At 31.4% G+C, this 18,050-nt stretch overlaps 3 protein-coding genes across 6 annotated transcripts; 2 read left to right on the top strand and 1 right to left on the bottom strand.

Annotated features, from left to right (window-relative positions):
• The first annotated feature begins 2,994 nt into the window (after positions 1-2,994).
• On the top strand, positions 2,995-6,185 carry LOC123013209 (RNA-binding protein 45). Of its 2 annotated transcripts, XM_044411610.1 has the most exons (9): positions 3,003-3,161; positions 3,214-3,351; positions 4,238-4,352; positions 4,430-4,624; positions 4,675-5,216; positions 5,268-5,385; positions 5,439-5,595; positions 5,648-5,764; positions 5,849-6,185. In XM_044411610.1, the coding sequence occupies exons 3-8, from the start codon at positions 4,294-4,296 to the stop codon at positions 5,750-5,752; spliced, it is 1,176 nt and encodes a 391-aa protein (XP_044267545.1). In that variant the 5' UTR covers positions 3,003-3,161; positions 3,214-3,351; positions 4,238-4,293; the 3' UTR covers positions 5,753-5,764; positions 5,849-6,185. The 2 variants fall into 2 exon arrangements, with proteins under 2 accessions (XP_044267544.1, XP_044267545.1); XM_044411609.1 differs by having other exon boundaries at positions 2,995-3,351.
• Positions 6,186-6,688: 503 nt separating this feature from the next.
• LOC123013208 lies at positions 6,689-15,249 on the top strand. Of its 3 annotated transcripts, none has more exons than XM_044411606.1 (10): positions 6,689-6,958; positions 8,078-8,487; positions 8,642-8,725; positions 10,789-10,958; positions 11,021-11,218; positions 11,273-11,696; positions 11,752-11,821; positions 13,288-13,351; positions 13,818-14,765; positions 14,978-15,249. In XM_044411606.1, exons 1-10 carry the CDS (start codon positions 6,846-6,848, stop codon positions 15,071-15,073), a joined length of 2,577 nt encoding a protein of 858 aa, XP_044267541.1. In that variant the 5' UTR covers positions 6,689-6,845; the 3' UTR covers positions 15,074-15,249. The 3 variants fall into 3 exon arrangements, with proteins under 3 accessions (XP_044267541.1, XP_044267540.1, XP_044267542.1); XM_044411605.1 differs by having other exon boundaries at positions 10,774-10,958; XM_044411607.1 differs by lacking the exons at positions 6,689-6,958; positions 8,078-8,487; positions 8,642-8,725 and adding an exon at positions 9,765-10,096 and having other exon boundaries at positions 10,774-10,958.
• Positions 15,250-15,366: 117 nt separating this feature from the next.
• Positions 15,367-17,935, bottom strand: LOC123012817 (zinc finger protein OZF-like). Its single transcript, XM_044410969.1, has 8 exons — positions 17,405-17,935; positions 17,151-17,285; positions 16,951-17,103; positions 16,756-16,899; positions 16,311-16,649; positions 16,103-16,260; positions 15,649-15,984; positions 15,367-15,598 (listed from the first exon to the last, which is right to left on the bottom strand). Exons 1-8 carry the CDS (start codon positions 17,540-17,542, stop codon positions 15,406-15,408), a joined length of 1,596 nt encoding a protein of 531 aa, XP_044266904.1. The 5' UTR covers positions 17,543-17,935; the 3' UTR covers positions 15,367-15,405.
• Between the last annotated feature and the right edge of the window lie 115 nt (positions 17,936-18,050).

The following is an 18,050-nucleotide window of genomic DNA, read 5'->3' as shown; positions in this document are numbered from 1 at the left end:
AATAAATAAAATAATTATAGTTGAATCGCTTTGGCTTGTTCTTTCACTTACATGAATACTAAAGTAGTAATTAGACTTACATAACTTTCTAAAAGCATGAATGAAGTAAGATTTCAACGACGTGAAATTATGAAGCTGTATCCAAATCTGTTTGGATAAATAAACTTTCATGATGTGTTAACTACGGGCGTGTTACTATGATGAGCAATAAAAATAATCAATGTTGTTTTAATAGTAATAAAACTGTCAAGCTATTGGAATAATTTAAACATTTATTTATGAATTTCTATACAGTTATATCCTTTCATATAACTCTGTACCTACCTCGAAAGAATAAGACACTGTCCATTTTTTACTAAAACTAATACCCCTGAAGCTAACTACAACAAAGTTCTTTTTTTACTTTGCCAAGAGACGTAAACAATAACTATATTTCAAATCAATATCTAGAGAGGTTACAKATAAATGAAAGAAACCAAGGAAAATAACGAGAGACTAAAATAAGACACTTACTTAAACTGATCTTCTTTAAATTATATTCAATAAATTTTTTATACAGATTTTAGTTTCTAAATTAAAACTAACATCAATAAAAAGTTACAGTCTTGTCCTGATTATATTTTAAGTTTCACATTGAATAACTGTAGCATCAATGTTTCGTAAATAACTATTGTAATCTTTGAAAAGAATGTGAAACGTCAAGAAGATAGTTTTTCAGTATAGTTTAGAAACGGTTCTGCCGAGATTCAATTTCGTTTCTGTCTGGAGAGATAAAGTAAAAGTAAAATGGTCGAGTCATATTCAGATTATTTTATTTATAAAAGTCTAGACAAGTTCATGAAACTTTATTTTTGTTCACACTGCGTTAAATGCAAATTTTAAGTTGTGGAATTTTTTAGACAAGACGTGTGTTACATTTTATGTGGACAAAATTAAAAAATGTCACAATGAAAACACTATAGAAAAACGCATGTATCGAATAATTTTATTGATTTCATTAATTAAATACACCTGCAAATAATAAAAGTTGTTGATTACAAAAAAGACAGAGAGATGAAATATCAGAAATTTAACTTAAAAAAGGAAAAAATGGATTTTGAAACCACGTTTCATCATACAAAATCACGATTTCTTCATTACAAGATAATTCGGCTATTATTCGAAAATATTTTTATTTACAAATACCATGTAGGAATTCTCGAGATCCATAAATGCAATTTTTTTATACTTCACAATTATTTAATCTGGGATACTATATGCAAACTTAAATAAATACTGTATTTCTAAAGCAATATTTTTTTTAAATTGTTATTGAAATTGTCCTGAATTTCTTAATTGAGACACCCTGTGTTCAAAGAAGTTATTTCCTGCCATAGGATTATTATTATTATTAAAATGGTATTAACAAAATATTATTAGATTCAAGTTGTTTATTAATTAATTTCAAATTAGTGTTAACTTTTTAAAGAGCACCGAATAAAATAATACTTGTTAGAAAAAGGTCTAATATAAAACTCTTATCGATTATTGCCATAAAATTTTTAGAGACAATAAAGTAGGTATTACGAAAGCTTCGACGACATCACGAGCTTTGGTAGTCTTGAACTTTTCTTTTCGACATACAGAAACTAAACTAAAGCTAAAAAAATTACATATTGAGGAACACCTAGAGGTGCTATTTTGACGTCAGGGAAAAAATGCAAAAAAACAACGACTAAACATCTAAATCATGAAACAAAATGCAACAAACAGCAAACATGAAATTTATTATATTAAAAAATACATGCCAAAACACTGAGAATGCAACAATGGTTTGTTATTAAATGTAATGGAAATGGGGAGGACTCGTCTATCTGATACATAAGTTACAACGAAAAAACACTCAACACCCATTATCTACCTTAGACTTGTCCATGACTGACTTTTTAGGTTAGAAATTGTGGGTCACGGAGGGTCAAGGTTTTTAAAAATAAACACAAATTTATAACACGGGGGTGCATGGGGCACGACGCGGTCGAGTTGCTTGCATTGTGGGCTATAATGTAGATAGATGTAATTAGAAAATTGTATACACTAACATGAAGTTAAAAAAAAAACTGATCTGTCTCAGTCGTGCCTCAATTCCTGCAGCGCGTTCTCGTACTGCAGGAGCTAGGAGTGCAGGAAATTGACTGGTGCGTCACGACGACGACGCATGCCGAATGCCGCTACGGGCTTAAAATATAATTACAGAGATCGCTTTCTTCAGTTAGGAATTTGTCACTTGGCTTAACTCGATTTCAACTATTTACTAAATTACAACCAGCTTCATTAACTGTCTACGTACATGGAACTAATAAGTTGTTACCGCTCTTAGTGAATTAATTATTGCTTTTTAAATCTAAGTTTAATTACAATTAGAATATGATTTAATCTTTTATTATTTATTAAAAAAATAAATAAGCAGCTTGTTATCTCTTAATTGGCCCTTTAATTATATTTTAATTTAAACGAAAACATTTAGTAAATAAAAAAATGTGACAAAAAACACCGGTACAGCAGTATCAAGTCTTATGATTCTCGTTATTTAAAATCAAACGGCTTTTATTGTTTTATTATTTATTATTGTAGTATAAATAAATCGAGTATAAATAAATCGATAAATCGAGGTAAACTCTGGTAGATTTGGGAAATCTCGTAGATTAAATAAAATAAGTAAATAAATAAATATCAGAATCAGAAAAAATATAGAACTGATTGGTAAAAGTGGAAATAGCTAAGCTTTAAAAAAATTATGATCGGTCACTTGCTSGGGTTAAAAAATTTAAGAAACTGTTCCAAACGTTAAAATTGAGTCATTTGTACTTAATCACCCTATGTCAATACTAATAAGGTAACGGACAACTTATGTAGTCCTTCCATTGGTGGTTCTCGCACATTGAACTGTTATTGGGTTTTGCTGGTTGCATACATAAATTCGTGGAAAAGTGCAATGAACGGTCATGTTAGACCAAAGAATCTACAATGCGCAACTCGGGCAACGTCAAATCTCTCAACAGCTGCTCATCTGCTGCTGCTAATGTGTGGACAATTGTACCATAGTTCCTTTTCTTTTTTCTGCTAACAGTACTTTAAAATTTACATGTCAAGTCTTTAAAAGTGCAACAGGTTATCCTGTTTAGGTAAAAATGACCGACAGATCTGATAGAAGATCTTCACTAAGCTCTAATCTAGACGAACCTCCAAACTCAAGATTGTTTATAATTGGAAGTAAACTTCTCTGTGAAGATGACTTCCGGAAGGCTTTTGAAGAATTCGGGAATATTGAAGAGATTTGGTTGGTCAGAGATCGACAAACTGGAGAGAGCAAAGGTATTTAATTTATCCCATTAAAAAAATGTTAGAAGAACCAAATAAACCAAATAAAACTTAATAAAGCGCCTAGTAATCAATTCGAATATAGGTATTCGGTATAAAATGATGAATCAGTATTTAACTAATTTTTGGACGGTAAAAGACTAGAAATGACCAGTGTAATATATTATTTTGCACAGTAAAAAATAAATTATAGGTAAAGGAAGCGCACTATTTTATTGTACATATGTACAACATTGTAATTTGTTCAGTATAAAAGTGCACAATAAAAAGTCGTATACCTATTCAAAGTAAGTATTTAATTTAATTAACGTTCAGTAACTTTAATCAAAATTAGTAAAATAACATAAAATTTAAGGAACGTATTTAATTCAATGTATATGACGCCTGTGCAAGAATATTATTTATTATTGTATTACTAAACATTTATTATTTTATTGAGCAATAATTTTTCTTAGCGCGTTTACCATTTTGTGTACTAAGCATAATTTTTATGATTTTTTTTTCTATTGTGCATTTATTATTTTTATTTTGTATTCAATGTTATCAACTAATTTCAGTAGATAAAATAGTCTTTTATCGTCTAGTGAAATAAAGTAATTTTTATATACTTACTGTTTATATTCAAGAAATTCTGGTAAATGAGTACAAAATAAAACCAAATATTATACACGACTATCAAGATCAAAAAAGCCCATTCGTGACTTCGTCACTCGTAAACTTAACCTTTTCACTCGTAGATAAACAATTTCTTTATCGTCTTGTATAATAAACGTAAAAAATGCTTTAAACTTAGAATGAATTGTTGCAAATTAGTAATTCGTTAGTAGTTTTTAGTTTAGTAGTCGTAATTCATAATTCGAGTTTTGTTTCATATTTTTAGGTGTTACATATATAAAATATTCGAAGACATCAGAAGCTGCAAGAGCTTTAGAAGCAATGAATGGAAAATGTATTGGAAATTTAAATAGAAGCATCAGGGTTATGATAGCTGCAAGGTAATTGTAATATTTATAAAACGTAATCACTTTTTTTAATTGATATAAAAAAAATTATAATTAAAAAAAATTTTCAGTCGCGATCAGGGTTCAAAGCGCGACTCAAACGAGGAGGAGAGAACTCTACGCTTGTTTGTGGTTGTTCCCAAAAACATGACCGATTCGGAATTATACGATTACTTTAAAACGTTTGGTGACATCGACTATGCTACAATAATGCGTGATAAGGAGTCTCACGAAAGCAAAGGTTTCGCATACGTAAAATACTTCAAGTGAGCTGATCGGTTTCTGCTTTTACTTAAAGACAACCCAATTTTTGTAGATTTTCTCACGCTGCTGTCGCTTTCGAAAGATGTGACAAAAAGTACAAAGCGGTTTTCGCCGAGCCGCGGAAACCCAACATGAAAAGTGAAGATAAATTTTCGAATTCTTGGAATTCTCTTAGTAAAATAAACTCGAGTGCCTTACCATTGCCTACTGTTAGTAATCCGAGTGGGTACACAAAACTAATAGCAATCGTGAGCCCACAAGTCAATCAAGATCAGTTGTGGAAATTGTTTGATATTGTGCCAGGGTTGGATTATTGTCATTTGAGGTTGGAAGGGCGGCCCAAACCCAACAAAGGAGTCGCTTCTGTTGTTTATAATAATTCGCAATGGGCTGCTTACGCAAAAGAAAAGCTTCATGGGTTCGAATATCCACCCGGGAATCGTATTATAGTGAAACCGGACCATGAAGGAATTCAAAATTTTGAGGGGAGTAGATCTTCATCTTCGGATAGGCAGAAACATTCCGATATATTTCAAATAGCTGAAACTATTGCACAAGCTTCGAATTTAATACAAGCCGCTGGACTATCACCCGGTGAGTTATATTTTTGTAATTTATTGTTGTATTTGTTATTTCTTCTTTCAGACGTTTTACAAGCAAGGTTAGGCTTAATTCCTTTGTCAAAAGAGAGTGGAATTAACTGTAGTGTTAAGTTGCCGGATCCTCAACCCTTAGCTTCCGCAAATGAGGAAACCGTTTCCAGGTGTTTAATTTAAATAACTGAAAAAACGTGCAATAATATTTTTGTTGCTCCAGATGTTTTATAGTTTGTACTCCCAACCCACCTCCACCTTCTGTTCTGAAAGATGTGTTTTCACGTTTTGGAAATTTAATTGATGTTTACATGTTGAATAACCGGAATTGTGGATTTGCAAAATACGCAAGTAAAGAATCCGCAGAAAATGCAATAAGGGTTTGTAACTAAATGTGTCTAGATTTTTTTGTTAGAGATTTTTTTTTTTTAGATTTTGCATGGGGCTGAAGTTTCTGGGATACGAATAAAAGTTTTAAAGGCGGAAGAAAAACAAGAGCATAATAGGAAACGACAGCGAGTGGAAGAGAAGCCTTAGAGTTTCGATAAAGTAAGTTCCTAACTTGATTGTGATATTTGTACCAAAGACAATAAAAAAAGAAAATCGTGATAATTTTATGCTTTATTTCTACAGTTTGATTCTGACATGGACAAGACGGACATGGAACTCGAACATTTGACAACAAACTATACCTATCGTTTCAGTGACATGGACTTACAACATTCGTTTTTAGTCTGTGTTCATGCTCATGGTTTACTAAAAACGAATGTCTGACTTTTTAATTTTGAATTTTATGCTACTTAAAGCAATTTGATTTTATCAAATCAGGTGTAATTGATTTTCTTCTATCTCCTACCCCACCTTGTAGGTACTTCATTGATATTAATTTATATAAACTTCCTATTGTAATTTTTATCTATTTTTGTATGTATTTTCATTAGAATGTATCTAATATATTTTCAAATTCGTTCAAATTTGTTTTATTTCAATTTTCTCGCTATTTTACTTTCCCTTTCGTTTGGCATCCAGAACCGGTGCAAAATCTTTAATAATTTTTTTTTAACAATAAGTTTTTAATTCTTCTATAATATTCGCGGCTATACATTTATGGACAAATAGTTTTTACCCGAGATATTTTATTATTTCGATAGTGTTCTCAAGAATAAAAACTTAATTATAATAAAAAATAATTATTCGCTTTGGATTTGGAGAATTTATAATCTGTTTTAAGATGACGATGAACGAAAGTGAAGTTCGACTTATCAAAGGATCAAAAATAACACTTTTGAATTTCATGTTTTAACAATTCTCACTAACATTCACACAAATATCTTCTAATAAATCATCGAGAACTAGGCCGACTAAAAACTTTTCTTGATGATCATTATTTCTTAACAGGTGGTTATACCCAAGTAAAATTCCGCTTCTAAAAATGTATTTATCTTCGCAAGGTCAAAGTAGGTAGATATTTACGTCACTAAAAGGTGTTGTTAAATTTCATTAGAAATCTCGTGATCATCTTCATTACCTACATGTAGAAAAATGTAAATACATTTCTTATCTCGAAGCGTATTTGAGTTGTATAGTTAAGTACGTTAAAAGAGTTACAAAAAAAAGAAAAATTAAAAAAATGCCATCAGATGTTATTACAATTGTTGTAACAACGGGAATTGGAGTAAGTGTTGTCGCGGGTGTTTTGTCAGGAGTTTGTTATATTCTAATACAAGGAGGCAAATCAAAAAGGTAAGAGTAACTGATTGCAAACTTAATTAAATTTAAATTACATACCCAACTACACGGATTTCAATTAAGAATTGAAATATTCTAAAATGAATATATTCCAAATAGTCATACTCCCTTACACAAACATGAGAAAAGTGTTTTTTTAGTCACTTTTTATTTTTGTGTAAATATATTATTACATAATATTATAAACCTAATAAATCTATAATTATTATTTATTTCTAATCTGAAGGTTTTTGTTCAATCCTGACTGGGTCAAGTTCGCTAAACAGTTAATGTTAATCGTTATTAATCAACAAAGGGCAATAAACAAACACTTTAAAGCCAACATGTAACTGAAAATATTAAAATTTAATAAAACGCTCTTTGCAATAATTCATTTGTTTGATTTAAGTATCGCAATTTTTTATGTTTGAATTACTTCAGAAATAAGTAAACTTACGATTTTTTTCAAGTACCTATAGGTAAGTACTTCTAAAAATTATGAAAACATCAAAAATCTCTATATCTAAAATACTGATATACATATGTAAATAAATAGTACGGTGATTTTTTGAAAATGAAGTATACTATATGGACTAATAAAGAAGCGAAGTTTTCTCCAAAAAGACTTATTCGTAAGTGCCACTTATTTTATACAGTAGATAGAATTATGGATTTGTAAATCCGTTGTCAACACTTTCTTCCTGGACATCACTTTGTCTAAGAGTACAATGACTTTGTTTATACTATTTGGTATGAATTTATATGACGCATCACTTGCATAAATTGATTCTACTTTTAAAGTGCGATTGACAGTTAACGTACTAATATGGTACATATATTTCCGGATGAGTGGTACTCGGATTTTAAACCGTGAATCCGGTTGAAAGTGTCCGTCAACAAAAAAATGTGGCTGTAGTTAGTGAACGTTCTAATTTTGGTGGATTTAGGTTCGTTTTTGTTTATTTTTAAAGAAAAAGATAATGCGTATACAGATGATTACTTTAAAGCTTGATTTTTAACATATTTTGTCGAGAGATTACTTTTTTACATTTTTTATTTTGTTAAAGTTGATCAAGCATTTAAAAAGCCTGATTTTTGTCCATGTAAATTATTTTGCTCAAATTACTGTTTCAGAAGACGTAATCCGGCGTTGCTGTGGCACTGTGCTGTATGTGGAACCTATCTCCGTTCGTGTTTAGCAGAAGACATAAAAATAGTGATATGTGTAGAATGCGAAGAAAGGGTTTGCAAACAGCGCTGTTCCAAATACGACTGTCGTCGGAAGGGTTGGACGTGTTATGCATGCCTAAAAAGGCCTTCCTGGATACAAACCATTTTACAATCTCTTCCTTTACGTAATAATAACAAAGGTGTTTTTGCGGTTACTACAGTATCCAAACGAAGTGAAAATATGGATGAATTTGATCTCAAACGAAAGCGCGAAAAAATGCTTGTGAGAGATTTTATAGAAAAGCTAGTATCTTCGCTGTTGGGAGCGAGTGTAGATGATGCCAGTATTTCCAGAATATACAAAGATAAACACTGTAAGTTTAAATATTTGTATTGACATACTAGATCATATTTTTTATGACATTCTTATTAATATTTAAAACTCAATCTAGTCATTATTTTTTTTATTATTATTTTTTACTTTATTGCCTTGATATTGGCTGTAACTGATCGTTTATTTATCTCCAGATGACATTCTTTTTACGAAATATCATCAAGAATTAAAAGACACAATTATCAACTTAAGTTCAACACTACATTCGTCCATATGTGGTAAGTATACCTCACTGATTTATATTTTTACAAAAAAAAACACTAGTACAACGTCATTTTGTTGAGAAGGAGCAATAAAATGATCTTATCGTTAAAATAATATTACAGGTAACTGAATTAAAAAAAAATAAAACTCCTTTTATTAAAGGGGTACAGCGTTCTCTAGTAGCATTGGCGCTTTCAGAATTTCTTAGAAATAGTATTGCTTCTATCGGCACTTTTGTATGATAAAAAAAATCATCAACCATTATTAGGTATGTCGAGTAACATAAAAAAACAATGTAATAAGGAAAGAAATCAAAAGTAGTACATATTTTGTTGGGGAATGTGATTAATAATGAAATTATTTGTTTTACAAAATTTCGATTTGCTATTTTGCAAAAAATATTTTCCCTTTTAACGATGTTCAAAATAAATTTATTCATGTAGTGTCCACTTTCTCCTGCACTCTATAATTTAATTCAGCACATTTTTTACTCACATCCAGTGTAGTTAGACATATTAAGCTCCTTAGGTAAAAGTTTCCATTCTAAATTTCCAACACAAATAGAATTAATTATTATTTTTTACTTTTGGAAAAACCTATTAAAGATGTTTGAAATTTCACATTTGTTTGACCATGCGGTGATAATTAAGCATCGCTTTTAATTTGACATCAACTTCAAGCATTTAAAAATCCTGAATTTTTGCCCACAAAAATTATTTTGGTGAAATTACTTTAATTAGTCTTCTAAAATTATACTCATACGCTGATATAATATGTAGAACCAAATTATGTATCTTGTATAAACCAATAAAACTTTCCAGGTATAATAGCTCACTTATGGTGATTTTAAACAAATAAGCGGCGTATAAGTCACACGAGTGCAAAACATGTTTATCTAACAGTTCCACAATTTTGCCCTAAACCGATTTTTCGCTCACTCCGTAACTATTTACTATAACGCGTGTTAGAAAAAAGATAAAACATGTAATTGACGTATAACTACTCGTATTTTACTATTTCATCGCAGTCAAGGCTAAATTTTTACCTTTGGCTTCTTTCATTAGTTAGTATTTGCAAAGTTCTATTTTCGCATACATCTCTTTAGTAAAGTTATTTTTTTAATCATTTGACAACCTAAAATTAAAGTACAAACTTTAGGAAAGTGAGATAACAAGTTCTATTACTTACAGATTAGATTTTATCAGTTGTTTAAGTGATTTAGTGACAATTGTAATAATTTTGGGGTCATTTCCTTTCTTATTTTCATTTTCACTTATTAAAAAATTGCAAGATGCTCACAATTTTGACTAGTGTGCTTCTAACTCTATGGATAATTTTATGCATACTTGTTTATGGATATTATCACCTTGTCGAGGTATTTTTAGGTAAGTAGATTTGACGTCAATTTATTATTGTGTAGACACGGTGTTTCCTTTCCTTGTTTTAACCCAACAACAACATAAAAAAATAATTGATTTTTTACTTATTTTTTTTTAATTAGTCAAAGGTGCCAATATACTTACAATTGTGAAATGTTATTCAACAAATAAAATCATTTTGATAACGGTTTTCTTATATTTGATATAATTTTCTTAGAATTAAGTAGTGAGCAGAGTGATTATATAGATTTTCAGGATTTTTAGAACAATTCCAATGATCCAACTTTAACTTTAAATTAAAAAATGCAATAATTTTGGACTTTTCACTTAATTTTAGGACCTTATAATATATAAGTTTCACACTTATAAAAAAATGAGTAAATGTCAAAACCAAAAGAAAAGGAAAAAACGTTCTTTTACGAGAAACGGGAAAGGAAGAAAATTATAATTTTCAATATTAAGAAGCGGTTGTTTGATGGTACATTATCATAGTTTTAGTTAACTTATGAACACTTTTTGTTCTATTACAGACGAGCTTTTATGACCTTCTTAGAATTTTTTCAAAATAAATTACCAAAATAATTTAAATCAAAATTATAAATTTTTGGCTTGATTGTAAAGGATGTGAATTATTTCAAGTATCTACCTTTTTTGCTTCTATTTCTATTCTACGATTTTTATAGATGCTCCGTTTACAGAAGCGAATACGTCCTCAGCCCACACCAAATTAAAATACACGATAGAAAGGATATTTGAAGAAGCTTCTCGATTACCATCTTTTCGGAAACTTGTGGAAAATCATGCATCTGATTTTAGCGACGGCGAACAAACCTACGAGGGATTACTCGCAACTGCTATTTTAAACAAAGTAAGTAATTATTTTCTATGTTACAAGTAAAAAAATTCGTAATTTTTTCAATTATATTTCAGATAATCCTCAAGCATGAAAACGATCTGCCATCTACCTCAACAGCATCAATTCCCGATGACCAACAGAACAAAAAATATACTTTTAAAAATGGTTCTTGGGAAACGGAAGCCAGCGATATAGATTTGGATTTTAGCTCCCTTTCCAGCAGTGATTCGAATCCAAGTTCTACGAAATACATCGATCGCGTATCGTGGACCGTCAGTATTTATTTATAAAATAAAGACAAGGACAAAAAAAAATAAGATTTACAGATACAACAACAGATCGAGGAAGAAGCGTCTACAGAAATACTGGACTTTGATGACCGACCCTTAAGCCGAACAAATTCCTTGCTCAGTAACAGCGACTCAAATTGGTATCTCCAACGACGACAATTTCACAGCTCAAACTCACCAGTTCCCGTTCCAATGTTGGTGCCCAACTCTTTAATGAACGCCAAAGTTTTGATTGGAGATAAAGAAGCGGCTGAAACATCGGACTTATCTGATGCTACCTCCGATTGTGAAAATGAAGATTCAACATTGAAAGATGATCAGTTTTTTGCCAAATCAAATGAGTGGCCACAGATGTCCGACGAAGACAGTTCGTTTGATTCAGGAGTACGAGAAGATGAATTTAGTGATAAAAAATTTTACGGATCTATACCAAAAAGAGAGATTGGTGCAAATGATGAAAGTATAAAGTCTTATTCTGTTATTATTTTTTTAAAACATGATCTGTACTTTTTTAGATGTTGAAGATGAACCTTTAGAGTCGCAGTACTTTGATAAATATTCTTCCCTAAGCGAAGCTAACTTACGGTAAGAAAATTTAATTATTTACGTAGTGAAGAACGAATAACCCTTCTCGGTTCTGTATAAAAATTAATAATGGAATCTAATTTTACAAGTTTAAAATTTTGTATACTCAACACAATAGTATTTTGTCAACTATAAGAGTAAAAATTATCATATTTTAGTCTAGTTTTCTCTCTTATTAAAAAGTTAAATTCTACATTTTTGGTTACTATCTAAGGAGTTTTAGTAAAAATGCTCGTAAAACTTAGCAAATTTTTATCTCCGTTAACAAAAAATTATAAACATTTCTCATTACTAAAGCCAAACTTCCGTCTCAAAAAAATAAATATAATAATAAAATACAATAAAAATTGACAATTTTTTCGCCAAAAATTTCTTAAAGAATAGAAAATTGTTTAAAAATCGCAAGTACAGATTGCATCGCATGGTATAAAAATTGTTATCTCAATGGATTTTGATCTCCTGATTTTATAAAATAATCACAAAAAAAATCTAATTATTGTTGGGAATACAGGGTGATTCTTAAATAGACCGACAAAATTTTATCCTTAGTAGTATCAAATGAGAACATCCTGGAAAAAGTATTTAATTTCTTTGTTTTTAATTTAATTTCTTTGTTTAAACGTTCTCCAAATAAAATTTATTAAAGTTATTTTCGAAGTAAAGCGTACGCCACTAAATGTGTTAGCACAGGTAGTGGAAACCATGGTATTATGGTGTTGAAAATGTACTTGATCATTGCAACAATTCAAAATCGCCGTAAGTGGCACGGATCTAGGGGGTTTTGCCCCTAAAATGTATAAACGTAAAAAGGGTACAGTTTGTCTCCATTTATCCTTAGGAAGCTGTGATAAAATTTTGTCGGTCTATTTAAGAATCACCCTGTATATTATTGGCATCCTTAAGCAGAATTTAGTGTACTCGAAGTGTCAACGTCAAAATAAATAAGGAGAGAATAAAAAACTTATAGCGATAATTATTTTAAATTTTTAAACAAATAAAAATGTTTTACATAATTTAGTTGAATTTTTATAGTTGTGAAGCACTGGGTGCAAAATTAACACAATAAGTGCAGAAAAATGTCAAAAAACTATAAGGAAATATTATCAGATTTGATTATTAATATTAATTATTATCGAAATTACTGTTATCCTTATCTTTGTTATTTAAGAAAAATGTGTTATAGTAAGCTCTCAAACCACACAAATAACTCAATTTATCTAAATGATAATTACAAAATCGATAAGATTTCACCTGAAATTATCGTCACATTCTTATAGTTTTTGCTAAACCATCTTCTTAATATTATAACGACGAATATAATTTTAAGTCATGGCAAAAATTGTGGACGTTTTGGAAGCTGAACGAATAAAATTTAGAAACCACAGGCAAGTCAATTCCGCATTTCTCGACTTTTCAATTTATAATTTTTTCAATATAACTGCAAAACATGACTTTACTTTTTATAGGTTTGGTCGAGATTATTACACTAGACAAGCGAGTTCGCCATCCGGCAAACTAAAAAGGGAAGAGGTAAGTCTATCAAACCAAATCGGCCAATTGGAAGCAAACTATACATATTCAAGCTTGCCAAGAAGTTTGTATATTCCAAAAAATTCCACTAGAAATTTTGTCAAAAATCCTTTGCTTTACTTTCCACAAGATAGCAATTCTTCTTGAAGTGTATCAGTCAGTCATGTATTTTTAACTTCCTTAGTTTTGTATTTTAAGTACTGAGTATTGTTGTTATTGTCAAAATAAATATGCCATCAAATATTCTTTGCTTACTTTGAATACAAATTTAGGTATGTCGAGCTCAATGTCTGTACTCTCTCAACGGTAAGTGTGATGCTTTTCTGATAATAATACGTACTAGAAATAGTCTGTAGATTGCAATACTAACAATACTCAAAGCTTTTTATTTAGTATTATTGCTTATTTTTTGTGTTTTTGTGTTCTCTGAACAAAATAAAGGTCTGCATTTATGTTCTATTCGCAGGAAGAAGATATTTGGCCAAGTGAAAATAATTCGGAAAATAATAATAATTCCTACGAATTATTTAGAGCCATCCCTGCAACCTCAGACAATGACCTGAACGCCGATAGCATTTCCCAATTAACGAATAATTCCGATTTAAGTTTAATCAATTATTATGACGTTGAAAATTCGAAGGTATATGTTCGGGCACCAGACGACAACCAAAAGTTTGAAGTCAAGCTCAACGACAAAGAAGTCTTAATTCCCGATTTAAATGAGTTTGTCAAAGATACAGCATCAGAAACAATTATTTTAACCGAACCCAAAGTGCGGTTCCCTGAGCCTAGTTCAGTTGAAACCAAAGAAAAAACCAAAGACATACCACCAAAAATTAGCGAGAAGCTCGAGCAAAGCGCACCAGTTTTGGATAAAACCAGTCAAAGTAATACTAGCCTCCCTGGAAAAACTGCTAAGAAGTCGGATAACACGTGGATAAAGCAGATATACTCCAATCCAACTGTTCGCAATTTCGCTCTTACGAACCGGGAAAAAATTCCATTTGAATATGACAGTAACGAAACTAAGCAAGTTGCTAATGTTGCAAAACCGAAAATAGATTATAAATCTAACGATGCAAACAGTTCGAGTAATTTCTCAATTCAAGACGCCACAGAGGACATAAACAACAATTTTAGTTTGGAGTTTTCCGACAACGGGTCGATTCAAGAAGATCAACTTGATGAAGTTGATGAAATCGAAATGCTTAAAGAGCAACGACTTGTGGCTCATCGGTTAGGTGAATTTTCAAGTTCGTTTCCGAATCTTGCAAAGATAAATTCTTCGGATAAGAAACCTAATAAAATTAGTCCGAATGTAACTAAAGCTGAAACAGAGCCGGAGTTGGAGGATACTCTACCGAATAAATTCGTCTCTGTAAAGGACTTGAGAAAAATTTTTGAGAACAAAGATGTAAGTTTTACCTTTTTTATATTCCTCAAAAAGTTCAATTAACGTTAAATTACCACTTTAAATTTTTTAAACCAATAAAGAGGGGAATTAGGGGACACAACTGTGTCTGGGAGCATAAATAAGGATCCATATTCTAATAAGAGTCATGAAGTGCGAAAAATTTGCCGTAGAATTTGGTGTTTCAATAGTAATATTTTTTATTGCTTTTTCAGGTTTCAAGTCATAAGGATAAGCCAATGCATAGTTTAACAGCGCGAAGCATTTCGAAAAATACCAAAGAAAAACTGAAAAACGTGACCAGTGAATAACTTATTAATAATTGTTTTAACTAACATACTCAAAAAATGTATTATTCTTAATGTGTTTTTATGTAAAATAGATAGAGTAGTAATAAAATAGAAAAATTGTTAAATGTGTTCTTAGCGAAAGTAAGGTATGTATTAAAACCATTGTATAAACCCATGAACGGAATAAAAATGTTAAGCGTGCCATTCTATAATAATAAAAGACAATTTATCCCTACCTCCTTCCAAGCGTATTTTAAAAATGTTTCAATTGGTATAAAAAGTTTGCCGCTAAGGGTTTAGAGAAACAACACACAATCAATTAAAATTATCGTTTTTATTGTTTACGAAACTTGTTACATTAAATCTCTAACTTGCACAGTTTCAATTTTGGTGATTTCACTTTTATCATCGACATTCGTATGCGTTGCTAAATGCTGCTGAAACAGAACCGATTGTGTGAATCCTTTCCCACACAGTTTACAAATGAATGGCTTTTCAACAGAGTGTGTTTTCATGTGAACTTTCAAGCTACTGGATCCAGCAAATCTAAAACAAAACGAGTCAATTTTGTTACTAGTACGCATCCAAACCCCAACTTCTTTCCGCAGAGATTGCAAATATGCGGTTTCTCTCCAGTATGCGTCCTCATATGCCCTGACAAATGTCCAGAAGACGTAAACCCTTTCTTACAAATACTGCAAACGTGAGGTTTGTGACCGGTGTGAGAGCGCGTATGAATTATCAACGTTTCATGGCGACTGAACGCTTTACCACACATATTACACGAGTACGGTTTTTCCCCGGTGTGAATCCGTTGATGAATTGTAAGGGTGTTAGAGCCGGCGAAGGCTTTCCCGCAAGTTTGGCAAACGTAAGGACGAGCACCTGTGTGGGTCCGCATGTGGATGCCCACATAGCCAGATTGAGTAAATCTGAAACGAAAATCAACAATACAACAAGCGCAGCGAGTGGTAAAATTCATTCAAAGATAAATACATTATTTTTTCTACTACTGTGAAAAGTAGTCTATGAAAAAATTATGTGACTTACCCTTTACCACAAATCGGGCACAAAAACGGCTTTTCACCCGTATGAACCCGTAAGTGTTTTTCCAAATTGCAAACTTGAGTGAACGTTTTTTGACACACTTTGCAAGTGTAAGGGCGTTCCCCGGTATGAGATCGTATGTGAATCCTCAAGCTGCGTGCCTAATAAAACACTTCCAAAAAAACTTTTTTTACGATTCTCACCCCCTTACCTCCACATATTGTTTGCCGCAAAAATCGCAGGATAACAGCTTATGTCCCGTGTGATATTTCATGTGTTTAGAGAGACTGGAAGCCCATTTGAAGGCTCTCCCACAGACAGAACAGAGGTGAGGTTTTCCGGTGATGTTGCGAAGCTCACCAGTGTGTTTCTTTTTGTGTTTGCTTAGATTTGAGCTTTCTGCAAAAGACATGTTGCATTGGTCGCACTGGTGAGGTTTTTTGTCCAGATGAATTTTCAGATGACGTTTTAAAATTCGGGCTTCCGGAAAGCCTTTGTTACAAACGTGACATATGTGATCGAGGTCCTTTGGATGGGTCATCATATGGACCTGTAACAATATAAATTATTTTAAAAAATCAATTAAGATACGAATATGCTAAACCTCTTTTTAATTAAATTCATTAATTTGTTTATTAATTTAAATAACAATATACCTTCAAATCCACCTTTAGAGCGAACGTTTCATCGCATTTAGTACACCTATATTTTAACTTCTGGTGCGCTTCAGTGTCATTCTTAATCTCTATACCAACAACCTCTTCTGGTGTTGGTTCCACTGAATACAAATCTGGTTTTACCTTTAAATACAATATTATTATACTGAATATAAGAATCATATCACAACTCACATCCACAACCCCACCATCGTTTTCATTATAAGTTACAAATTCGGCTGTTATTCCTTCTTCAATAACAACATTGGCTATATTATCGGGAAATTGCAATTGTTCTTGTAATTCCTCCTTAGTTTGTTGTTCTTGGAGTGTTTCTGCTAACTGTTGCTGAAACGACAAAAATATGTTGAATGCCAATTTGAAAAATTTCTCACCTGAAATTCTGCACTAATAAACTGACGTAAAATATTATCCGATTTTTCACATTGTTGTTTAAAAGTGTATGCTCTGCTGCACTGGAGGACACATTGCACACACATTAGATTAGGTAAGCCGTCATCTTCCTCCACCTACAAAAAGTTGAGATGTGTAACTTTAGACTTTTTGGTAATTGATAGACAAATGGCAACGATTAAATTTCAAATTTCTACTGTGGCAACTTGTAATAAAATAAAACTTTTAACTTTACCTGAATTGATGCAAACGAAACCAGCATTTCATCAAGACAAGCCCCAAACAAAGGTCTCATGTCTCCTTTTTCTGTCAAGCATGCTCGACATATTTTGTCTAAACGTAAAGGAGCTGTTAAATAAACACTCATATCCATCCTACTGCACTGGATTTGGGTACACTGGAAACTTATCACAAAAGTCTTGATTGCACTTTCAGTTTTTGCAACAAGTGTTCTTGACAACTAATAACACAATGGTAAAGCTTCATCACATATGGAGAGTTATGTTTTTTACACCAACGAAGCAACTGATTGATAAGATAGCTAATTTTTGAGGAATTCCTTGTTATTATTCCAGTTTTTCATTAGCAAGATGACCATGACAAAAGACGTCAAAAAAAACAATTCTTTACCTGTCTTATTAGCAGGAATAGTATTGTAGTTAAACTTGTATTTTCATAAATGGGTATAATTCTTATGTTTGAATTCTAATTATTTTTTTAAATTACAAAAAAGCACCAAACATCACTGACAACCCAACTGTCAATAATGTCATTAATCACTGTCATTTTTAAAGATCTAGTGCGCATGTGTCAAATTATTGTCAACTCCTTATACAGGTGTGTGTTGATGGTTGTCGATTAATAATATACAGAGTGATTCA

The sequence above is a fragment of the Tribolium madens genome, unplaced genomic scaffold (genome assembly GCF_015345945.1).
Source record: "Tribolium madens isolate multiple individuals breed KSU strain unplaced genomic scaffold, Tmad_KSU_1.1 Scaffold_96;HRSCAF=242;Tcas5.2_LG5, whole genome shotgun sequence".
NCBI lineage: Eukaryota > Metazoa > Arthropoda > Insecta > Coleoptera > Tenebrionidae > Tribolium > Tribolium madens.
Note: the sequence above shows the minus strand (reverse complement) of the source record. Positions and strands in the feature narration are given on the sequence as shown.